The sequence below is a fragment of the Hippocampus comes genome, unplaced genomic scaffold (assembly GCF_001891065.2).
Source record: "Hippocampus comes isolate QL1 unplaced genomic scaffold, H_comes_QL1_v1.1 scaffold17, whole genome shotgun sequence".
Taxonomy (NCBI): Eukaryota; Metazoa; Chordata; class Actinopteri; order Syngnathiformes; family Syngnathidae; genus Hippocampus; species Hippocampus comes.
The window spans coordinates 811,902-836,739 of NW_017805002.1; the positions used below are offsets into that span (position 1 = coordinate 811,902).

The following is a 24,838-nucleotide window of genomic DNA, read 5'->3' on the forward strand; positions in this document are numbered from 1 at the left end:
AGCACTTCTGGCCGACACGCTGTTTATACAGAGAAAAGGCGGACATGAGTGACGACAGGCATGCGGAAGTCCGCCAATGAGTGAAGGGTGGGCATGTAAGAGGACGCTAAAGGCACGTCCCTAGCAGGTACCAGTCGCCAATGAGTGAAGAGTGGGCGTGTAAGAGGACGCTAAAGGCACGCCCCTAGCAGGGACCAGTCGACAATGAGTGGAAGGGTAGGCGTGTAAGAGGCCGGTAAAGGCACGCCCCTAGCAGGTACCAGTCGCGTGAGTACGTTGTAAAATGGCTAAATAAAGTACAATCGAACTCAGTTTTGCTTTCGTTGCCTTTTTAAAAACGTGTTTTTAGCGTGTGTCCGTATGTCTTAGCTGCTACCGTATGCTTTAAGCTAACATACCTGGTATGTTTTAGCGTGCATGAATGCTACTGTATGCTTCAAGCTAACGTGTGCGCCGAATGGTCGTGAAAATACGGTATACACACACACACACACACACACACACACACACACACACACACACACGCGCGCACACACGTTTTGATAGCTCGAATGAGACATTAGACACATACCTGTATCTGTCCCTTTTATGCATATTGACACCATTTCTCCTCCTTGTCTCATGCAGCACAAAGTTTTAAGCAAATTGTTTTTGTTGATTTTGAACAGTCATTTGTCGAAATTTACTGGTGTATCGATCTAAACAATCCCTATGAAAAAGGTACAGAATTAATCAATGCAAGTAGTGAGTTAAGACTTTGCACAGCGCTGTGAGCATATATTATTTCCCCATTGACCTCTGTGGATGCTTGCACTTCCTCTCCCTCATCACTTCTTCTTTCCCAAGCGCCTGATCAGGGTCAGCTGACTGCCTGATAAACAATGAGCGCTAGTAAACAGCTTGGGAGTTGGGAGCTCACCGGCTGCTCTGCGATCGCCTCACCAGTTGAATTCAGTGAGTCTGCTCAGTGACTGAGTGGTCTAAATGTCATGTCACCCAGTGTTAAATGATGAAAATGTTTAAATTGGCTGAAGCTGGATCTCAGTGTGTGTGTGTGTGAGAGGCGGGGGGGTCATAACCAGCAATATCATCGTGCAAAATCCTTAATCCCAAAGAGCTCAAATCCTCAGTCAATGAGTGAATGAGTGTGTAATCCTATCCATGTCCAGCAACACGAACAGCTGGCGAAGCCATGCGGGGCAAAGGCAATATGCTTTTCCATTCATAAAAAGGCTGATTTTGATCTTAATTCTTTTACACTCAACCTGCTTATGACAATTGCCTGGATTTGTTCACCAACAATATAGCTATCACATAATTTCCACTTTTTTATGTCTTTTCCTTGATTCCAGTCATGTATTTGTTTGTTTTATTTCAGTTCGGATATTGACAATGTTTGTACACTGACAGACATTTTAATATTTTATTTCATTTCCGTGCAGTTAACCAAACAATGACACTTGATCTGGGCCCCACGGTGTGCACTACAGTGATATACCCACAACTGGGATTGTTTGCATTGTATTTGCATACCTGCAGGATAACTGTCCATTCTAATCTGTCAAGACTAGGAGAGCTACATTACTAAACCTGAGAACATTTAGCAAAAAACTTTGAGGCTCTACTCTCTAGATGGCACACGGTTGTCGAGCTACGGGACTTGCAGTGCTATTCAGAGAGATACAGCTAAACGCCATTTTGCCTTCCCCCTGACTTGTCTGTCCGCTAGTTAGCTTAGCATGTGGCTCGTTGTGGGGCGGCCTGCAAGCGGCAGCTACGGATCATTCCTTTTCAGCCCGACATAATATACACTTTTAATTTTACATTCAGTCTTATGACACGCTAGAATTCAAACACATTGCAATCAAAGAAAATATCTTCCGTCCTTGCGTAATTACAGCGACTTGCCATTAAAAGCTAGTGTTAGGGAGGAGACGCTTCGTTAAAAGGGTTCCGGCGAGGCCACCGGCTCTGCACAAATCCACTTACTTGCACACTAAACAATCTCGTTAAGGCATACGGCATCCATTTGATACAATTACGACCGTCGGGGTGCTTATTTGCGCATCTCAATTCTTGATGAGCAAGATCGGGCTGGGTGGCGAATACTGCCCTGACTTTCCCCTTCAACCAAGCGGGGCACACGACCACGTATCTCGTCTCAACATTTTTACTTCGAAAAATATTAAAATTTAAATGCGAGATTCAAAGCACGGGGTCGCAGCCGATATGCTACCTTCCAACACAAAAAAGGGTGTTAACGCCGCAATTCACATTCATTACGCCACGAAGAACCTCCGGTGACACTTAACGCTCAAATTTCTGCACGTAACTACTCGTAAAGAGCAGTTACTGCGACCAAATAAGCACAACTAATTAGGCAGCATATACTATTATTTCTACTATACACGAACACAACCCAGTCCTGTCGTCGCCAACCGTGCATTTTAAGAATACATATATCGATAGATATATGTGCACAGACATGTGCGCGCGCGCACACACAAATCACTGCAATTGCAAGTAACCAACATGAGTTTTGAATTGTCAACATTGTAGGGTTGGTCTCACTCTATGTAGTTTGGATTATTCTTGTAGATTTTATCAGGTTCTGTGAGGTGGGGAGGGGGGAGGCCGGAGAGGAGAGCCCTCGGTTCGGCCATGGGTGACACCGAGCCAGGGCTGGTTAACGGTACACCTAATGATGGAAAATATAAAATCTCCACTGCTTTACGCGTATACACATGGATTATATTTGTCGTATTGTTTTAGTAAGCACCTTTGGGCGCTTGTGTTGAGACAGCAGCTGACTTAAATGGCTAAGAGGCTAAAGCTAGCGCTACCCCACCCCCGAGCGGCTTAATTCGGCCACAGTACGCGACCCCACACAAGATGATTAGGGGCTAATCAATACAGCAATGAAATCGCTCTATTTCACCTTACCTGAGTCAATGTGTTTTTTGGCATTGACCGGGAAAAGAGACGAGCCCACGAAAATCAGCGAAGAGACCCCACCGCTAGCTCAAGAACTAGCCAGCCCCAGCTAGCGTCGCTTTGCCGAGGAAGCAGCCAGCCCAACAGTCGACCAACCGGAGATGAGGGAGGGAGGAGGGAGAAAAGGGGAGGGGGGGTAAATCACACCCACAAGCCTCGCTCAGAACAAAGGCAGACCCCCCAAAAAGTCGAAGATTCAAAGTTCGTTCGCACTAGTTCACCACTACCACATACATACCGCCCCCTCACCCCGCCACTATGCCGAGTCGAACGCGTGCCCTTTGCAGACGAAGAAGCACTCTCGTCCGGCCATCGAACGTCGAGATGGGCGCGGTGACCCTGCAGTCTTAGCTGGGAAACCCCACGCTGCAGCAAGAAAAGCAATCAGCCTCCACCGGTGGTCCCTGTAGCTAAGTCTGAAAATAACACTTCTTGAGGAACACTAATAATGTTTCTACTTGCACAAAACTCACTAATAAGTTTGATTAACTCTATTGTTACGTCCAAAATTATTTGGGCACAACAGTTTACAGGGTGTCCTCGGTTTACGACGGAGTTCCGTTCTTACGGTGGGGATGTATGACACATTTTTATGCAAGTCTGAACACAATAGTAGTTTGAGTCATTTCAAAGCTAAAGTTTGGTCAAATTAAAACACATTATTTAAGTAGTTTTTCCTTTTGCTTAATACATTTAATTCACAGGTAAGGTGTGTAAAAAATGATAGAATTCAAACCCGAACTATGAGTTTTTCCCAACAATTTGGGGCAGGTGATCTACGAAGTTATACAGACAGATCTGAATGTGATTGCTCTGCTTGAGAAAAAAAAACAAGATTTGTGGCTGCTTCACTATGACATGTCTGCTCACATAACCCTGAACTTCTGACAGTTCTTGGCGTAAAAGAACATACTCACCCAATTTGGCGCTGTGTGATCCACCCCATGACCTTGATCTGGGGAAAGAACTCAAGGTCATTAGGGGAACAAGATTTGTGGCTGTGATGACGGAGCTGCAGAGGATACCAGACGAATCCTCCCAAGAGTTCTTGAAGGATGAAGAAAGAGAAGGCTGGGAAAGTGGGGAAAACTTTCAGTTTGTACTTTGGATTTGAACTCTATCTTTTGTGACACCAGTGCTGGACCATTTCATTACACACCACATCGAGGAAAAATGGTAAACCTTACATATTTGCAATGACATTTTTGGCACACAGGATGGTTAAAAGTTTTAGAGTACAAAAGCAAAAAATTAATACCTCAAATATTTGCTACAACTACCTGCAGAGATTTGTGGCTTCTTCCAGTGGGTTACAAACAGACAGATTGTCAATGCTCCAACACTTACGTTGGTAATAAGATAAGATAAATCCTTTATTTGTTAATTATTTATTTTTATTTTATTAGTTATTATTAGACAACTTTTTATCATTATTAAGTTCTCTGCTTTTGTAAGGCCTGCTGGAACACCTGCTCATGGCTTATCAGAATCTTATTGAGGATCCAAATATGTCTCATGGGTGTTTAGTGGGTTCATCCTCTGAAAGCATTAAAAGGTTTTAAAGCCGGCACCTCCCAACTCTGGGGACATACTATTAGAAGTAATGAGTCAAAGATATCCTACTGTATAATCATCCAGTATACTTGGTCAGTGCACACACTGTGCTCGTCCTCGGCCTTTTGTGTGAATGCAATACCCAAAAATATGGTGACTACACACCTTTTAAAACCTTAAAGTCGCTTTAATCCAAGAAATGATCAAACATGTTTGCCCCCACATTTATGATGATTTTAGGTGTACAAGTAATACTGTACTTCATCCATCCATCCATGTGTTATAGCGCTTGTCCTCATTGTTTTGGGTGAGCTGAATACTATCCCACAACGCCACACCGGAGTGCCAGAGCTAAGATTCAAACCCAGAACCTCAGAAGTGTGAGGGAGATGTGCTAACCACAAGCACACCCTGCTGTTCATCTAAAATTTGAATATTTAAAAAACATCTTATACACTTCCTTATAATACACAATTCAGCTACCACTATTTGCTTAAAGGACAATTAAACCCACATTTTTTTAAAGCAAGAGTATGTGCAAGTACTCGTTAAAACATGGATATTGTATTCACGGAATAAGAATTAAACACAATAATAATGATAATAATAACACCAGGCCGCTCCACTGAGTTGTGTCAGATGACAAATTGCAGCAAGCGATGGATTCTGCAAGTGTTACACTATTGGTCTGTCCCCACATTATCTGTTATTTTTAGGTGTTAGCCTATTAATGATTTTAAAGTGTTGAAAATAGCTCGAGAACAAATCTGTTAACTTATTTGAACACCCCACTTTCTGAGAAGTGTTGTAAAACTCTGCCTCTTCCTGCAATGTAGAACTGTCACCTCATGATTGAGTCCAGATTTTTTTTTCAGTGAGTGAAACCAGTTAGGTTAGATACATTTGGGGAGCCTGTTTTGTTAAAAATGGTTAACTGTAATGCTTTGGTGAACTGACCTGTGTCAGCCATAAAGGTATGCAAAGATAAAAGGCATGCGGATTAAATGTCCATCTATTAGACTCTCAGTCATCTTATTGTTTCATTTATTGCAGCACTCATACAATGCAATACAATACATCTTTCTGCAGCTGTAACAAAGCGCTTGACAGAATTATTAACATAAAATAAAATACGGTAACATAACACAACACAACACATAAGACAAGGACAGTCATGCAATCGTAACCACTATTCTTGCATACGCCTTGTTGTTTGAATCAATTGTAGATGAAAGCAAAGAGAATCAAAGTGTGCTTTCACCAGAGGTGCCAGAGACGTTATGCTCAAAACATGCATGACGTCTCACACATCTGCTACTATCTAAGATTTTAAAAGTAAACAAGAAGCTGTAGCGTCCTTCAACGAGAAAAAAGATTGGTTCACTTCTCCTGTCCCATGTAAATCCACTTCAATTCCAAGCGCTGACCCTCAGTTCCAAAGACGCATCCGCGCTTTACGCGGATGCTCTTCTCCTCTGCTTCAGCAGTCATCCATCCAGCTGCATCAATGCCAACATCTCCGTTGTACAAAACGGGGAAGTGAAAAATCCTGCACAACACACAAGTGGCCTGGGACTGTCATGCAGTGACAGTCAAATAGCGCAGACATTCCCCGCCATCAAAATCAGTGCTGGTACACGCGTGCTGCCGAGAAAGGGCAACCATCAGGCACAGATACTTCTCCTTCAACAAAGGTCGTGGCCAAAACGCTGAAAACAGTCCACAACGGGTCCACACGAAGCACAACAAACACCATGTGACGAAACAAAACAAAAATTCCCAATTTACAGCAGCACTTGACTTGAAAGGCAAAAAGTAGAACAAAAAGTATAGGAGCTGCTGTAAAGGCAGCCACTCTCGAGACACAATCTTGAACTCATAATAACATAAAATAATACAACACAACACATAAGACACAGACAGTCATTCAATCTTAACCACTTTTCTGCATACACTTTGTTGTTTGAAGCAGTTCTAGATGAAAGAGGAGAGGATCAAAGTGTCCTTTCACCAGTGGATCAGGGATGCCATGCTGAAAATGTGCACACGTCTGCTACAAGCTAAGTTTTGAAAGCAAACAAAAAGCTGGAGCGTCCATTGACGAAAAAAGAGATTGGCTCACATCTCCTGTCCCATGTAAATCCGCTTCAATTCCTAGCCACGACTCCCAGTTCCACATATGCATCGGCGCTGTGCGCTGACGCTCCTTTCTTCTCATCGTCAGCTCTCCAAGCCATCCATCCATCTAGCCACAGACTGTCCAACAACACATAATTGTTTACTTTTGAAAACTGTTAAAGTCTTGCCAGCATAAGCACAGACTGATGGCCATAGTCTACCGTTTAAATAACTGACCGCATTTTAAATGAGTGACTGAACATGTTTTTGTTTTTTGTTGATATTAGTGCAAAACAGTATATGATAGCAATATCAGGTATAATACCAATTTGAATGATGCACATTTGAAACATTGCAGAAACTTTTGACATCTTGGGATTACTTCCCCTTTAATGTGGTGTTCAAAATGCATGCATATAAGATAAGATAAGATATCCTTTATTTGTCCCACATTGGGGAAGTTTACAGTCTACAGCAGGAAGATTGGGTAGAAAGCAGAAAGAAGAAAAACAAAGTGTACGCATTCACAAAATAAATGTTACAGTTTCAATGTACACCGTTCAATTAAGTGCAATATAAATATAGATATAGATAAGGTGGCTAAGAGCACGAGGAATTGATCACATTTTCTATATAGTCTGCCTAGTTATTTTCAAAGAAGCTTGGAAGCCATTAAACATTCAACACTTTCTGAGGAAATGCGAGCTGGGGCCTAATTTATCAGAGTGAGTAGAAGAGGTTCTAATTTGGCACATGTGACTGAAATGTTGTTTGTATGTGCAAAAGTACAAAAAAATTTAGCTGTCTTTTTAAAACGTGGGCACCTGTCATATGCCTCCAAATAAGAAGCATCAATTCCTTTTAGAAATCCGAAATCATAGCAAAGAGGGCGGCGAGAATCTCTGAGAGTGACATTGAGGCGCATGCTTAATTTTGGCTCGTTGTCCACAAACCTCTTATTTCTGTTGTTTCACAGTTCAACCACAAGGTTTTGTCAGAGCTATGCATAAATTTACGCACGTCCCCATGCACAGGTCGAAATTGAAAAAGCCCCTACTTAGTGTAGGAATGTTTATTCATTGAAGGTGCACTCTTATACTCCAAAGCGCCTTATAGTGCGGAAAATACGGGATGTGTGTGTGAGAATGAGTGTTCCTGATTACAATAGGATCTTTGCGGGGACTGTGATGGCGAAGGAGGAGGAACCGGATGATGTCACTTCACTTTGCCATGACCACACAAATCTATAATCTGTGTTTGAGTCCAGTATTTTATGTATGTGTATTTATTTGCAAAGAAACCTTTATGGTTGTGGGTTTATGTTCAATCTTTGTGAAATAATTGATATTCAAAACTGTCTTGTGTGATTTTTCGCGAGGCTGAATTGAATAGGAGCAGGGTTGCTTTCATTGAAACTTTGCGCTTCCTGCACAGTAGGTGGTGGTATTCACCAAAGAGCTGTAATCTGCTAATAAACCAAAAAGAAGGAGAAACAGAAGTAGATGACGAACTTTTAAAGACAGGAGTAGGTGTTCAAGATACTTGGATTGGATTTTATACCCTTGGCCATATTACAGAGCTGGATTCTGGTTAATTTAAAACTTTAAATTACAATGTTTTGGCATTTGAGGAGTTAAAACATCTGCAGACAGCCAACAGTTTAATAGATTGGTAAATAACTGTACGTGAAATGTATGTGAGTGGATGTCATATTTTAGAGCTAAACGTGGCTCTTTGACAGCCTTACCATTGTATTGATGTGTGTGCAAAATGTTTGGACACCCACCATAACACCGCCGAGTTTCATTGTTTTGATACATTGTCATGACAATGGCATTGCGTCTAACAAATATTTGCGTGCCTTGCAAAAAAACAGTAAACCTAAGTGCTTAAACATTACAAAAGACAATTGCGGAGCAGACTGCGCGGACGCCACCACGGGGTTAACTTCCTCGGCTTTTGCCACCCGGATGCAGTCACTTTCACCGGCCTGACAGCGTCTGGTGCGCCGAGCCGTTAAATCCCATCCTCATCCCTGCAAAGCCAGACAAGCAGCCGAGCCAACCAGCCGCGGCTCGCATTTTCAAGCCGTTAGACCAATCGTGTTGCCTGGAGGAGTGGAGGGCGGCAACACATTTTCCCTGCTCCCTACACAGCATCCTTCCAGCAGCCTCTCTCGTGTCAAAAAGCGTCAAGAAAAAGAGAATACAAAGGGAGGGGGGAGGCGACTCGTCCTCGGAAGCCGTTGGCGGAAGCGTGTGGGACTCCACAGAGGCTGCCGGGACGGGTTTACGTCGGCATGGGACTCCCGTTCTGTGAGAAAATGGCTGCCTTTCAATGTAAACAGGCTGTGCGGGGCCCGCGTTGTTAAGGGAGGAGGGGCATTGACTTCAATGTCGCCTCTCCCAATGAGAACCCAAGCATGTTATGCACTCCAGGTACGTATACACCTCATGGCGTCATCATACAGGCATACACAAAAATATCACCCGTCATAGTAGAATGTAGCATGCTCACCACCATTTGATTTTCATTGGTCATTTAGCTCGGCATGCACGTGTTTGCAATTAAAAGCAGACGGGATGGACAAAGGAGAGGGATGAACATCTGACCATCTTTCTTAAAACACGAAAAAAAAAAGAACTGTACTAGACTAGCGTAACCCATTTAATGCTGTTACCCCAATTAAAACTAAATCGAATGTGCCATAAACTTGCACGCGGTAAGTACGTATTACCAGAGCTTGTCTTTGTGTGGGAGGGTTGTCAGTTTGGCATTTGAGTTGTCTTCAAAAGCACATTTCCTCCAGAGTTACGGTTTGGGCAGGCATAGCCTATTCCTCAAGATTTGTATCTGCTTCGTTATGATGCTTCCCCCTGCCCACATCCTGCTCTCAACACCTACCAACCACATCCTCACTGGCACTACGATATACTATGTGTGTCAAAATCTACGTTGGACTTGTCTATTTTTTGACATGAAATATTTATCCCTTTGTCGACTTTTTGTTTACTCCTGTTTCCTAATTCCCACCTGAAAAGCAACTCAAGTAGAGTACACATACTCTAATTGTTCAAGGTCATTGTAGCTGTCCCTCCGCTCAATCAACAGTCGAGACATTTTAAGACGGATGCTTCTCTCTATTTACAGCTTGGTACCATCAGACACTGTATGAAGTCATCAAATCCAAACAAAAAAGAACCAAAAAAAAAACCCTCAGTGCAAACAAATACAATATCAACCCTGATATAGAGAATTACAGGGAAGCATACTATAGGAATGAACTGGTTTCCACGTGTGAAAGATGCTATTCAAACATTTTAAGATTATAGTTTTGTTTCTTCTTGCGTTCACATCAGAAATTGAATCAGACTAACACAACAATGAGCACAAATGCAATTATATCGATCAACGTAAAGGTTAACCAATTATCGGTCACATTGTGTTGAGATTCAGAACTTATGTTTCTTTGCTTAATGTCCTAAATCTCCTCTTGCCAAAACCTTCGAGAGGACCACGTGGGTGAGAGCTTCCCAGTTTGTATTCTTTGGGACATCATCTTAAGAGGTTTGTTACTGCAATTTTATGACTTCGGGATGATGTCGTAAGTGAATATGTCCACTCTACCTGAACTCTTACATGACATCATCTGATGTAAGTGTGCTACATATCATTTGAAAGAATCTTTTTCGAGATATCCAACAAATTGACTTCAAGAAAGTTTATCCTGCTTTTCTTGGCTAAAGTCAGCTAAGATCAGTTCCAGCTCATCTGTAGCACTGATGAAGACATGTGGTAAAGAAAATTAATTTGCTGATTGATGGAATCCTAGGTGTTCCCAGTTGATGCCAAATTTCAGATGGGATGTAAGGTCCAGCTCAGCTGTGCACCTCATGCGAATTATATTTATTTATTATATGGATTTCTTACTCAAGATTACTCACGACACACTGAAAATTTAGCTGAATGAGTTGGGTTGTACCATTACAGTATTTTGGACAGTATTACAAGACTACACAATCATTGACATTTTATGAACATTTTAAGGCAACTCTAACTACACTAGCACACCACTTGTCTTGCTTTTTTTCTCCTTTTGCGTTGATTTCAATTACCAAGTAAGTTTTGCGTTATTCTTAGTGAACATCGTCTGCCTCAAACTGCGGATGGTGACCCAGTTCGAGAGTCAAAATATTTTTCCCTTTAAAATCACTCACCAGATTTGACGGTTTAAAATATTGCAAATTAATACAGAGATAAAATAACCTTACTGAAATGAGTTGTTTGTGTGTGACTGTATTGTGAACAGTGACAAATAGCTGTCACAAGGGCTTCCTGTTTGTGATATGCCAACACCCCCAAACAAGATCCCTTCTATACCTTTGAAATGCATTGGTTTGTAAAACAATTTTGCTCTACATAATTGACAATACATTAGCAGAAAAAAAAAACGTTACGATTGTTACATTCTGAATCCACAAGGTATGTCAGACGATATACAACTGCCTCACAATTCTTTTAAAATCTGGAACAGAACCCAGAAAACATGGAAATACAGAGTTGAAAGAAGTTACGTCATACATTCGTGGCTTCATAGTGTGTCTTGACTCTTTTGTGACTGTCTTCAAGTCAGCCATTTGATAATTTAGAAGCTCCAAAATTAAACTAGGCAATGTGTTGAAATAAATTTCTCCTTGACATGATATTTACAGAAGCGGAAAAGTTCTCTCTACCGCCTCCTACTTTGCCTGAGTCTCGCTCAGTGGTGCCTTTAAGACAGGCGAATACTACACACATCTCACACAAAGGAGCACATCAAAAAGAAAGACAAAAAAAAAAGCACACATCAATGCTTGACTGTAGTGGATTTTTTTATCGCGGCAACGGGAACCGTTTCATTTTCCTTTGGGAGCATGCGGTAAGCATCGACTAGCAGGTAGTGCATACAAACGTCAAATCAAATCGAAAATGGCTGATTTTAGAGGCAATTACACTGTTTGTTGTGTTGCAGCTCGTCTTCAAGATCCCTTTGGCCAAGGCATCGTCATTTCTAGCATGAAGACAGCTCCATCAGCAATGAGACAACAAACACATGATATCTAAATCAATAACACAAGATACAGTTGAAACAGCTGACCATGGCCCTGCCTGAAACCAAAACGACGTTTCTAGCGCCATCCGCCGCCACAGTCCCACTGCCGGCCTCCTCCTCGAGCACACTGAGAGACAATGTCACATCTACTGCGACGTTCATGACTGTCACCATCCCAGCCAACGAGAGCAGTTTCAACAGCACCACATTCCCGGAGGCGGTGATGGAGGGCTCGGGGATGGGAATGGTGCTCCTGCCCTTTGGCGTCATCGCCCTCATCGGCCTGACACTTGCTTTAGTAAGACGTTCAGTTTGTTGGGATGAATTTCATTTTGACAAAACCAAAAAAGTGCTTCTGTTGCTAATTCGCTTTGTTCAATCTTTCTCGTTCATAGATCCTGTATATTCGCAAACGGAAGCGGTATGTTTAATTCAGTTGTTGTATTATACAGGTGGACCTTGGTTTATGGCGCAGTGTGAGGATAAAAGCAAACGTCCATCGGTGTTGCCACAATTACCTTGAAAAAGTAACTGTTATTTTCTTGATGACTTGATTTTAGAAGTAACGAAATTAGATAAAACGTTACATTCAGCAGCTGGCGACAACCCAGCCCAACATAAAATTGACTACCAGCTTTGCCAATACAGAACTTAATTGGGAAGTACAGTTTTAACTGATGCTTAAGAATAATTTCTTTTGTCGTCGAACATAAAATAAAGACAACTAGAAGTAATTTTTATTGGGGGGGGGTAGTCTATGGACATCACTTAACTTAAATGGTGACTTGTTTTTAAGGCTTTCTAGTGTTGTGTAGTGTATAGTAGTTTGATGTTTGCCTTTATCTTGTATCTTGGCTTGGGGTCTCCTGTGTTTTATTATTTGGTAATTATTAGTTTTGTACCACATACACGAGTGAGAGAAAACCGTGATTGAAAAATATGTGATTCCTTTTCAAGTGTTGTCAAATGTCATTCACTGGTGTACTCAAAGAGGCAGTTAACAGCACTATACCACTTGATAGAAAATGGGAATGTTAAGTGGCAGTTAAGTGTTCTGTGAGCCAATTGTTATCATTGGTAGGTGCTATACGGTAACGAGTTGTGACTTTGCCAAGTAACTCTTCTTAGATTATTTCACTGAGAAAAGTAATGCGTTAGATCAGTCATTACTTAAAAAAAAAGAAGAAATATTAGGATAATGTGTTACTCTCTAACGCGTTACTGGAATCACCAATGCCCAGCAAAAGCATCAATTGTATTTTCATTGGTGGAGGCAGCACTTCATCACAAATGACCCCGACCCCAGCACATATACAACTGAAAAACTATAAACTGAGGTCCCCCCGCCTGCACTTATCTTTGTCTATTCTAATACAGTGTCTAAAATGTTCCTCATTCTATTGTCCGTGGCAGTCTGGAGAAGCTGAGGCACCAGCTCATGCCCATGTACAACTTCGACCCGGCTGAAGAACAAGATGACCTGCTGGAACAGGAACTACTGGACCACTGCCGGGATGGCACACTTGCCGGTCCCAATGCCAAGGTAAGTCAAGTGTTCAGTCTCTTTCAGTGTTCAGTCTCTTTCTGCTTTTGCAATGTGAAACCCTGCATGTGCATGTGCCTCGGCCACCCAGATTTTAAACCAAATGAGGGATGCTGCTAGGATTGGCCGGGAAAGTGTGTGTAATTGTACTTTTTACTGTTATGCTGTATCAGCTCGACTGCTGTGAAATCATCAAAACAACAAAGCAAGACTTTCCTCATCACTGATATGCAAAAATGCTTTGAATTTGTTTTGTCATGTCCATAGTACGTAGCATTGTTCAATATTGGCAGTGTTATTTTGATTTTTATGCCCAGAACGCCCAGCCGTGCTACATTTTAGGCAACACGTCATTTTCTTTGTTTTAAAGTTGACCTTACATGTCTTTTATTTCTTTAAAGTTTTGACAAAGGCATGATGATAAAAGACAAACATGGTAAAGTATCACTTGTGTGTCACATGACTTTCATACTTGCTACTGACCCCACCCTTCCATATCATTTGCCATAATTTGGATAATACACGTTTTGGATGATGGACGGATGGATGAACATGTTTTTTTTTTAATTAACAAAAACATAAATGATGTCATTCTCATCATTACACATAACTTATCTTCTCTTCTACACATCATTTCTATCATGTTCCTCATGGCCCCTGTGTAATTATTATAGCTGGATTGTATAATAAACCAATTCCCCCTCCCTACCTTAACTTTGGTCGATTGGGATGAATCATCACATAAATCTGACATCCTTACATAACCCCTCCCCCCTTTTTTTTAAGAACAAAACCTGTGTTATTGTAAAAGGATTAACGTTTTTTTCAAGAAAATGTGTATTTTTCTCAGAGAATGTAGTCCTAGCGATTAAGAGAATACAAGGATTAAAGTTGTAATGACGTGCTTTTCCAGTAAAATGGGAAAAAAAAATCAAAATATTATGACATTATCTATGAGACATCTGACTTTTTCTAAGACTGACAAAATACATCTTTTTGATTAGTTTTACATTGTTTTTATTTAAAATATGGCTTAATTTTCATAACTATCGGTACTGTAGTTTCCTTCTATGATAATTCAGTAGGATAACATTTTGACATTTTTCTTGAAAATTGGCAACTTTTTAATTCCTATGGCAGGGATTTTGAGGGGAATCCTTAGAAAAATTTCCCCCCTGGACCTGAAAAGTTTTAGATCCCCTGCTCTTAATAATGCAATTACATTGAGTCCATTTAATGCATTTGAAATGGATGAAAGAGCAATTCATGGAAATTTTGATGAAAGAGCAATTCATGGAAATTTTGATGAAAGGCCGCGTGCGACTTTTATAAATCATGGATATCTCTCGCAGACTCTCCGAACCTCGCAGGGGACCACCCAGAGACCCAGTCGACTGGTCTTCACAGATGTGGCCAAAGCTCTCAATGCTTAACGTGTCATTTTGTGGACTGCCTTTTAATAATGTTAGGTCTTTGAGGAGGGACGATAAAAGGGATTAAAAAAAAAGGGACTTGTTTTTTGGGACCGAAACGGTGCTTCTTCGCAATGGATTTGAAATTACTTTGTGGGAGAACGGGTGCATGCGATGCAACGGAGCATCACTTTCACGAATTTACGTCACTCGCCACACAAATGCAGTCACTTTTGGAATTGTCGCAACATTTCTGTTCTTCCTACCCTCATTGTAATCTCATGTGTAACACTGGATGTTGTCATTCATCTTTACGGGAACCATTATATGTCTTCCTCGCTGAGCAGTTGATGACTTGTTCGTTACATTAAAACTGTTACCTTTCAACAATTCTCCAAAAGAGTTGTGCTATTTTACTGATTTACAAAAACACAGAAATCACAGGTTTAAGACTCATATGATATCAGAAAAATGGTTTTAATGAAGCTTGGCGAACATAACTGAAAATGATGAGAAGACATAATATGTACTTGACAAGTTGCCTGATGTAAATCCATTAATACACCAATACTGTACCATCACATAACACATCGATTGTATAAAAATAAGAAAAGTTGACATTTTATGTCAGGAAACACACTTCAATTAATACAAGACTCAGGTTATGTTCAAAATGCATAAAAAATACACACTGATACCTTCAATGTGACCTGCCTTGTAGTCAGAGAAGTCTAGTTTGTGAAGCTGCTGGACCAAATTACAGAGAAAAATACAAATAACCAAAAAATAATGTTTTGTAAAGTGTTACCAACCCAAATTGACTGAAGATGGTGAAACCACAATGATTCAATCTTCTGTTTAGCTTTTTGCTGTGATTTGTGGCTAATGTTAGCGCTTAACATTTATTCGCTATGCGTTACAGTCCTAAAGGTTAGTCAATAAGAATCGTTGCCTCCTTAAAATTACATCAAAATATTTTTGCAAAGTGTTGCTAACCAAAACTCACTGAGGACATTGAAACTGCTATGGGTGAACTGTCTGGTTGGCTTTTTGCTCTGATTAGTGACTAACATTAGCAGCTAACACTGCGGCTAAAATGCCATTACGATGACATTGTGGTTTTACAAATCAGTCAAAGGGTCACTGGGGTTTGGTGTGGTTGCATTTTAGAAAGGAAGAGAAGGAAAATTAATCCGTTAATATTATTTGATCAACTTTCTTTCGCAAACAGGAATAGAAATTCCAACCGAAATTGAGTTGGGTTACATGCATAAAAGGGAGAAAAAATGTGTTATTTAACAAAACAAAAAACAGACATGTAGTATTTGACTCACTTAAGCAGGGGACATGCATACTTTTATTTTAACATCCTTATTTTAAATCTGAGAGATCCCATACAGGACGAGGGGAAAAAAATATCGACAGTGTGTGCCTACTAGTCTTATAGTGTGTACTGTACCCAAGATGACAGAACACAACACGCTACACACGTTAAAATATCATATCCATCTACAATCACGAGTCTCCCACAAACCAGAAGTTTTAAATAAAACACACTTGAGGACAAGGATTTAGTATCGCATTGAATAGGTTTTGCGTTTACGATTGCCGGCCCTGACCATTTTCTAATCAGATTAAAAATCCCTAAACACTCTGGATAACTGCTCAGGAGAATCAGGGCCTTTGCTGACTTTAATCGGAAGTGGAAAAAATGCTCTAATTTGGATTAGCAGAATGTGTGTACCCCGCTTTACGTTTTTGTTGTTTTTTTTAATGAGAGCACTCCCACCAATACATGATGAGTAAAAAAAAAAAATCAGAGAGTGTGGTGTACACAAAGTGACTAACACAGCACCCTACACACAACAATATCTCCACCAACAATCGGGAGTCTCCTCCCCCAAACCAGAAATCTGGGAGAGATTCTTCATTGTCACACCACAGGATAATTCCCATGGAGAATCTTTTAGACACATTCGACAATCAGGCCGTTTATCTGTATGTGTCTAGCCGTTGCTTAGAAAATATTACCAAATGTAGCCTGAATCATTTAATTTAAATGTTGAAAGAGGTTGTGCTCAGATACTGTAAAAATAGTTTTAAAGTCACATGAATTGTCACCCATAAAATATAGACTGTAAAAATCAAATATATGGTGAAAAAGACAAATGTATTTAATTTAAAAAAAAACTTGAAAAGATGATGTAAACTTATTTTTATACCTGCTGCATTTTCACATGAGAATCAAGTCACATTTTAATTTGAACAAATCCAGTTTTTCTTGAGGTAATTGTGGTTTCTGTGAAGTCGTTGCAATAATACTGATAAGAAATGCTCGACACAGCACAAAGTAAAATCCAAATGTTCCTGGGTAGACAAAAACGAGGCTCCTGAATCATTTTGTACCTGAGGCTTCATGATGGTGGTAATAAAAAACAAAACACTGGCGTAAAGTCCTGAGTGTCACAACACTTTTTGCTTTTGATGTCCACAGTGGAGGAAATGTGTTTGTTCATGGATAATTCAGTGCCAGTCTTAGTGGATTTCAACTGGCAAGTTGAAACAAAATGCGACTAAAACTGCTCATGAAAATGACTTCAAGACGCCATGTGAATGTAGCAGCAGAGCAAAAAGTCTAATTCAATATTCTTTAGCCCAAAATTATTCATACCCGTGATTGTTATTAAGAGTTGAACAGCTACCTTCTGACTGACAAGACATTTCATCCAAATTGTTTCCCAACATTTTAAAAATAGTTTTTTTCTAGATTTTTTGAGATTCTATTTTGAACCAGGTCCATTGCACCTGCAACATAACAGTAGTATAATTTCAAAAAATAAAGAGATGATGAAAGAAAGAAAATTCTAATTTGTATTGTTCTTTTTTTTACATTTTTAAAAACGAGTAAGAAACAAATTTGAGGAAAGATGAAACAACATATCGATGTCTTATATTTAAATTGCATTCTATACTGTGTACAGTTCTTTTTCTGAAACATTTACTTGTGCATGCAACACTTTGTTTTTTTCTTTTCTATCCCACCCTCCCCCAATTCTGCTGCTGTAGACTGCAAATTTCCCCAGTGTGGGGCAATTAAAGGTTACCTTTTCTTATCTGATCTTATCTTGCATTTGCATGTATTGGGATAGGAAGATATTTTGGACATGAAAGTTTTTTCTGAAATTTTAAAAAAAAAGTTTGCAATCTGTCAAAAATCTGAATGAAAGCACTTCATGATGCACTAGTAGGTGGTGTAGGAAAAATAAACTGCTCACAAAAAGTTGGGGATATCTGGTTTTGAACTGAAATTTCAGGATGAAAAGGTGAATTTAATTTGGCCTGTAAAGTTTTGAATGCGTATGTCCAACTCGTCAACGTTTCAGTAATTTTTGCACAACTTTCTGTTGCCTAACAAGGAGCTGAACAGCAAAATTTGAATCAGGTGTTTGATCAGTGAATCGACCAATAAATATTGTGGTTCATTTTCATTGGACGACATGGTGTTCACATTCTGACATCATGAGACCAAGACAACTAACATTCACTGCTGTGGACATTTCTATTTGTAAGCTAGAATCTAACCGTTTATGGAAACCAAGGTGTATATTTGTCAAACAGGTAGGCCTGGAAAAGTGTCTCGTCCAGTTTGTCTCTCAAATTCAGGTTTGTAAAATAAAGTTCTGGAATGACGAACAGCCATGTAGACAGGAGTGCAGCACTGCTTTTGAGTCGAAGATAAAGATCGGGTGATGAATTTACACCTGTCATGTCGATTACGACATGTGTCGGGGGTCGGATAAGTTGAAGCACCTCATACTCGAAGAGAGTCTGTTTATGCGTGATGTGAAAGCAGGAAAAGAAAGCTAATGTGTCGCAATTTGGAGTAGAAAGTGTGTCACAATCATTCGAAAAAATGACGCAGTTCAGTGAGTGAATGAGGAACACAGTGTAAATATAAAAGCCACTAGTGTGCAACTTGAGCCATGGAGTGAGTCAGCATCGCTAAGGAAGTGTTTCTTAGCTGAAATAAATAAATGACTTCAACCGTCAAAAAATATTTCTCAGTCTTGTTTTTGTTTTAATGGATTGAGGTGTCACGTAAGCAAAAAAAATATTATTGTCAAGGTCACTGCCCTGCCTCAAATTTATTGTCTTATTTTGTTTGGTTTTGGTGTTTCGACTGTCACAGAACGCAGTATTCTGTGTATCTTGAAAAATCGGACAAAATGCTGCAGTGCGACTGGCTGCATCGGGAACTGTTTGAAAACAGCTGCCAAGTGAAGGACTTAATCAAGAGTATCTCACCGTGGCGAGCTTTGAAACAGGATGTTCTCGGAGGGAAGTTGTCACTGAGCTTACAGTATCATCAACAGGTTGCAAAGAGACTGGAAGAGTCACAGAAAGGTAGTGGATCCTTGGAAATTAACATCTGATTTGAATATTGCGTTTCAGCTCCTGGTTAGAAAACAGCAAGTAGTGCAAAAAGTCCTGAAACATTGAACATTTGGACAAGTGTAATTACAAGTTTGGAGAAGGTCACCTTCAGTTCACCTGGAAAGGTTTTTGTGAATTTTAGGTTCATCCTGAGATTTCCCCGGGAATCCTACATCCTTAAATTATGGTGAGAGGTGTATTTACCTTGGCTCAATGAATGTTGGGAACCGCTGCAATACAATGTGCAACTGGTGTCGAATGAAAATTGCTTTCTTGCTGTGAGGTAAACCATTTAGGTAGAGAAATTAATCCGAAACGCCCAACTTTTTCTTTCCGATCGTACCAATGGAGTGTTGTTGTTCTGACCACACCTCGAGGTTACTGGCCTTCCTCCTGAGACAAAGAGGGCTCTGACAATGAGGGTGCCGGCTCCCCTTCCTCCGAAGACACCTGGGGAAACATCAGAAGACAGAGAAACCGTCATGTGACTCAATCGCCGAACAGTGAATCAATGCTAGGTAACACGAGAATGACTTATTGCTGGAGTTTCGCCGAGAGTCAGTTATGCCAGGAAACCGAGGCAGCCGGGTGAAGACGGAGCTGAGCACGCTCCGTCGAGTCATTCTTCCCCTTTTTGTGTGCGCGAGGCTCAGAAAAAGGTCGACTCTCTCAACGGTTTCACTTCCTCAAGCATCTTTGCGGATGTCTTGGATCAGACAGTGAGTGATATTCGGACCTGTTGGCTTTAGCTTGTGCAATCTGTTTCATTCACAAAATGAATGAGGAGGGTTTCTCTGAATCAAAAAAAATGTACAGGACTGACTTTTGGGGTATTTTTATCAAGGGATTTTTTCATTTGCAACTTTGTAGGAGGGTGGAAATGTTGAGTTTTTGAAATTGCTAGAACATGCTAACTCGACATAAAACAATAATAGGCACGACATAGTCAATGCTTGACCAAATATCCAGCCGTATTCGACTGCTTATCCAGTATAAGTCTCATCAAGGTCCTCACCTTTTGCTCTTCACTTCCTTTTGCAATGACCTTCTGTAGCTGTAAAGTGAATCAGACATGAATGAGGTGGACGTGTACAAAGACTTTCATACAAATCCATTTTATCATGTCTCTTAAATGTCAATGTGTTGCTCCACACCCATTTCCTCGGTCGCCCTTTTGGCCGCCTTGCTCCATCAGGCTCGACTTTCTGCCCAAAAAATAAAAAATAAAAGAAAAAGAAAGATACGCAGAGGTGACCAAAGCTGGCACTTAAAGATGAAGTAATGGTTTAGAAGTGTATTCACAGAAAACATACATTCAGGGTCTTAGTCCCCTGGACTCAACTGGCCCAAAACTCAATAACACAGAAGGGACTCAAACCCAAACTCCATAGGAGTTTAGGAGGCCAGTTATCATCAAATATCAACAATATGCTCCAACATGTCAGGTTAGGCAAAAAAAGCTCACCAATTTAGCATTGCCCATTTGTCGAGCATATTTACTTCTACATTTTGGGTTAATTTGGACAACTTGAGCTTGGTCAGTCGATATCCATTAGATGTCTCCAGAATCCCACAGGCCAAAAAGCCTCATAAGATTCCTTTTTTCAGCTTGGTGGCATCCCTTACTCCTGGTGTCCACCATCAGAATTGGGTTTGCAAGGTTGGATCGGCATCTTCCCCACAATCAAAGCCAACATACCGCTCGGTGGTATGAGTTGACAGCTCCACCTTTCTCTTCAGTCACGTGTACAAATCAGGCAGCCGCAAGTTTGATAACAAGACCACAAAGTTGATCATCGAATTGTGGTCTCGGGGTGTCTTGGTGCCAAGTGCACATATGGACCCCCTTCTTCTTCAACATGGCATTCATTATGCACAATCTATGATAAGAACGTAATACCGTATTGGCCCGAATATAAAACGGTGTTTTTTGCATTGAAATAAGACTGAAAAAGTGGGGGTCGTCTTATATTCGGGGTCTTAACATTATACCCATTCGCGACGCGAGATGGCGCCAGATATCATTGAAGCGAATGCTGAACTTGACTCCCCAGGCCAAAGTGAACCCCTGTCACGAAGAATAAAAATAAAAATAACAGTAGAAAAGAGAAGAAAATAATAGAAGAGATAACAGAAAATGGAGAAACGTAGCGAGAATCTGGAGAAAAGTGGGTCGAAGATCGGCCAGGTTAACCGGCAGCTGAGGAGAAGTTATGATGTAATTTACATTTCAAAAACCAGAGGCCATTCATTTACGAATGTGATTGCACTTTAGTTTACATATTTAAATGTTCAGATATTAAGATTTGAATGAGGCAAAATAACATGCTTTTTCTCTCAAATATATTGCTATAATCATTTGTTTCAGATGTACTGTAGTTATTTTCTGTATAAAAATTAATTTGGTGTTCAAAAAGTCTTTTTTCAAACTTGAGTCTTGAAAAAGAGTCCTATAATCAGGGCCGTCTTATATTCAGGCCAATACGGTAATAGAACACCGCTCGGGTTCTGATAGGGGGGCATTCCTGCAAAGTGAACATTGAGGTCCGACCGTAAAACAATGGAGTCCCGAGCAGCGGCGCTCTCCATCACCCTTTGAGAAGAATCCAAAAAGGGTACGTAGTCTGAACTGCTTTTTGGCAGATAGGCAAACAACCAGACCCGTCCAACCTAAGGTAGAAGAAGGCTACCCTGTCATCCACCGTATGTATGTACAGCCACTGAGCCTGGGGACAATAAATATGACCACACCTGTCTGGCACCTCTCTCTGTGGCTAACTCCAGAATGGAAGAGAGGTACCAGAGCCCAAGCTGTGTGTCGAGGTGATTCCTGACAATGTCTTGTTGGAACGTCTTGACCTCGCACACCAGCTTGGGCTCCTTCCCTGCCAGAGAGGAGTCATTCCACGTCCTGAGAGCCTGCTTCGATAGCTGAGCATCGGAAAGCCAAGGTTGAACCCAACCCCTATGGCCTCTCCCACATGTGTTGAGCGCAAGGGAAGTGGGACCCATGCTGTGCTTTAGGTTTGAGCCTAGTGGTTCCCCGTATCCAGGCCTGACCCCGGTGGCCCGTGTCTGGGCATGGGAAAACATAATTTATAAGTATGTCTCACCCAGTCGCTGACAACACTTTTGACTTCATCGTCACTTTCAAACGTCGAGCCTCTCGTAAACGCTTTTAAGGGACCAAACAGGTGAAAGTCTGAAGGGGCAAGGTCTGGGCTGTAAGGGGGATGAGGGAGTTGATGGTCGGCACCGTTTGGGTATCTCTGTGACGCCTTGCGTTGTCATGATACATTCCTGCAAACCTTAGAAACAGGTTTGGTTCAGTGTCCAGTGTAATCAAGTCTTTTTGGTATCAAGTACTGCCCCAAATAAAACAGATACTCGTCAAAATATGAATATTCAAACTAAAATAATCAAGAAGAAGAAGACTATCTTATTTAAAGTCGTGTGTCGATGGTCCTGCTGGTACACGCCTGTTTTCATCCATCCCCATTGAGGAGCTACAGGAATTCCACAGAGGATACATTAGATGCCCCTCAATTTAAGATGGCCCAGGAGAGCTCCTCACTACTCGACCCTTAAACGCACATCTTGCAATTAAGAGACATGACATAAGCCCTTCATCTCACAAAAATGTTGACCAAATCATGTTCACGTGAACATTTTGTGAGATCTCACAAAAGTTTTTGCCGTATCACACAAAACATTTACATTTTCAAGCCACACGACTACGAAGGAAAGTTTTACGAGAGCTTCCAAGTGTTGTCTCACAAAGCCACATTAACATGAATTACTGTTCAATTTTGCAAGTTTTCGCAAGTTGCAAACGTTTTGTTGTTTCCATAAGCTTTTGCATTATCTCACAAAGGGTTTGCATTTATAAAGTATTATTAACATGACTGAAAATTTTGGAAGCTCTACAAACAAAACTTGCAGTGTTTTACAAAAACGCTGCTATGATGAAGCCACGTGAATATTAACGAAAGTGTTGCATTATTTCACAAAACGTTTGCATTTTCAAGCCACATTAATGTGAACTTTTTGCAAGTTTTACATGATCAAACAAAAGTTTGGCATTAAAAATACCACTTAACAAATGAAAAGTTCTCGCAAAAGTTTTTGTGATCTCAAAAAATGTTGCATTATCTCACAGAAGTTTAGCATTTTCTTGCAAAGGTTTTGCATTACTGGGTGACAATAACATGAATGAGAGTTTTGCAAGAATTAATTTTTGTTGAAGCATTGTCATTGTTTTCTGTCATTTTTCTCCTTTGTACTGCTAGACAAACCTAACCTTGAATACAGTTTTGGAGCCTTTGTTCTTGCTGCCCTTGGGTCTTCCTCTTGGTCGCTTTGGAGCCGGCGGTCCCAGAGGCTCCTGCACCGAAACATTAACAATAAATACTTAATACTATTTTTTAGAACTGCCAATAAGCCAATCAATGACCTCATAACAGTCCTACCAGCTGCTGCTTGCGTGGACGACCTCGACCCCTGCGCTGCTGAGGCTCAGCAGCCGGTTGGAGGGTGTTGGGCCGGGGAGAAGAAGGTTCTTTGGGCCCGCAGCTGCTCATATTTTGGAGCGCGTGGGCATCAAGACCTGATGACCAAAGGGATAAAGGAAAGTCCAAAGATGGCAGAGTGTCTAAAAATGGACGTCCTCACTGTTGGAAAAATTCAGAATTTGATCATAACTTTGGTGGAAAAAACTCCCGGAAAGTCATACAAAATTGGCCATACATGAATCATACATACAAGAGCTCAGTTGAGTGACCATCAAAGAAGAACAGAAGAACTTAAGAGAAGATTATGTCAAGTTACACAAAGTGATGTTATCAATGGCAAGGCTGACAGTTAATGTATTTTTTCCTAGGAGTGTGCATTAGGGTGGTCCATTTTGGAAAAGTTTGTCGGATTCGTCGGGCCGGGTCGGAAATCTTGTCGATACTATGACACAAGGATGTGTGCAAAATTTTATTCCGATCGGATAATTTTATCCCGTCCCGCAGAGCGACCAAAGTTTCCCCTATGGAAAGAATGTTACGGGGCTGAATGGTAGTACGGTTTCTCCCGTACAGTAAGGATTTTGTTTTGCTCAGTTCGCACTTGCAATAATTCAAAGACGGAAGACAGGAACGCATGTATTGCAAAAAAGGCAACCGTGGTTATCCTTCAACACTGGTGAGATTGTTGGTCCATGTTAACTGGTCCATCTGTCTATCTGTCCATCTGTCTATAATGTCCATCAACACTAGTGACACTGTTAGACCGCAAAAAAAAACGAAATCCGCCGTGCGTGCCATCCCATGCCTACTTCGCGCACGGGTGCAACGCCCGGTGTCGCTCCACGACCTGCAGAAGGTGCTGTCGCTGTTCCTCGTCGCGCGTGATGGCGCCGCAGAACGCGCTGATGAGGGCGACGCCCCTCTCCGCAAAGTCGTTCACCACCCGTAGGTGACGAGCGCGCCGACGAGCCGTGGTGATGTTCGATGTCGAAAAGCGTCCTCAGCTCAGCGTCCAGTAAGAATTCCGGCGATTCTCGACTTCAATTGAAAGATATTAGCTCGCCAGTAGGTGACCGTTGTGTGTTAGGCGTGCGTTTGAGTTTGTCTCCGGCTGCTGAGAGCAGCGATGGAAGGTTTAGTTAGTCAGGAGGTGATCGTTCGGGCAACATTCAGCCCAGCC

At 41.1% G+C, this 24,838-nt stretch overlaps 3 protein-coding genes across 7 annotated transcripts in view; 1 reads left to right on the plus strand and 2 right to left on the minus strand.

Moving 5' to 3' along the window:
• The window catches only part of gnb1b (guanine nucleotide binding protein (G protein), beta polypeptide 1b), a 13,540-nt gene extending 10,192 nt beyond the window's left edge, over positions 1-3,348 (minus strand). Inside the window, exon 1 of one of the 2 annotated variants that reach the window (XM_019856344.1) lies at positions 3,233-3,348. The gene's annotated coding sequence lies outside the window, so the exon portion shown is untranslated. The other variant, XM_019856336.1, reaches the window with a different exon arrangement.
• A 5,172-nt stretch (positions 3,349-8,520) lies between these two features.
• Positions 8,521-14,799, plus strand: cunh3orf18 (chromosome unknown C3orf18 homolog). 4 transcript variants are annotated; one of them, XM_019856415.1, is made up of 5 exons: positions 8,521-9,104; positions 11,678-12,056; positions 12,154-12,179; positions 13,172-13,301; positions 13,703-14,081. In XM_019856415.1, exons 2-5 carry the CDS (start codon positions 11,805-11,807, stop codon positions 13,706-13,708), a joined length of 414 nt encoding a protein of 137 aa, XP_019711974.1. In that variant the 5' UTR covers positions 8,521-9,104; positions 11,678-11,804; the 3' UTR covers positions 13,709-14,081. The 4 variants fall into 4 exon arrangements, with proteins under 4 accessions (XP_019711974.1, XP_019711946.1, XP_019711957.1 ...); XM_019856387.1 differs by lacking the exon at positions 13,703-14,081 and adding an exon at positions 14,654-14,799 and having other exon boundaries at positions 8,534-9,104; XM_019856398.1 differs by lacking the exons at positions 8,521-9,104; positions 13,703-14,081 and adding exons at positions 10,314-10,461; positions 14,654-14,799.
• A 375-nt stretch (positions 14,800-15,174) lies between these two features.
• The window catches only part of LOC109507177 (high mobility group protein HMGI-C), a 12,903-nt gene continuing 3,239 nt past the window's right edge, over positions 15,175-24,838 (minus strand). Inside the window, exons 2-6 of the mRNA XM_019856428.1 lie at positions 23,617-23,817; positions 23,448-23,531; positions 20,302-20,352; positions 20,163-20,201; positions 15,175-19,597 (exon numbers count right to left, since the gene is read on the minus strand). Coding sequence (XP_019711987.1) covers positions 19,526-19,597; positions 20,163-20,201; positions 20,302-20,352; positions 23,448-23,531; positions 23,617-23,727 — 357 coding nt within the window. The 5' untranslated portion in view covers positions 23,728-23,817 and the 3' untranslated portion in view covers positions 15,175-19,525. The remainder of the gene's footprint in view (positions 19,598-20,162; positions 20,202-20,301; positions 20,353-23,447; positions 23,532-23,616; positions 23,818-24,838) is intronic.

Excerpts from the sequence above, each read along its gene's own strand:
- cunh3orf18 (XM_019856387.1), top strand. The coding sequence starts at position 11,805 with ATGGCCCTGCCTGAAACCAAAACGACGTTTCTAGCGCCATCCGCCGCC. Across the intron at positions 12,057-12,153 it reads TCGGCCTGACACTTGCTTTA|ATCCTGTATATTCGCAAACG; the intron begins GTAAGACGTTCA and ends TCTCGTTCATAG. Across the intron at positions 12,180-13,171 it reads TATATTCGCAAACGGAAGCG|TCTGGAGAAGCTGAGGCACC; the intron begins GTATGTTTAATT and ends TGTCCGTGGCAG.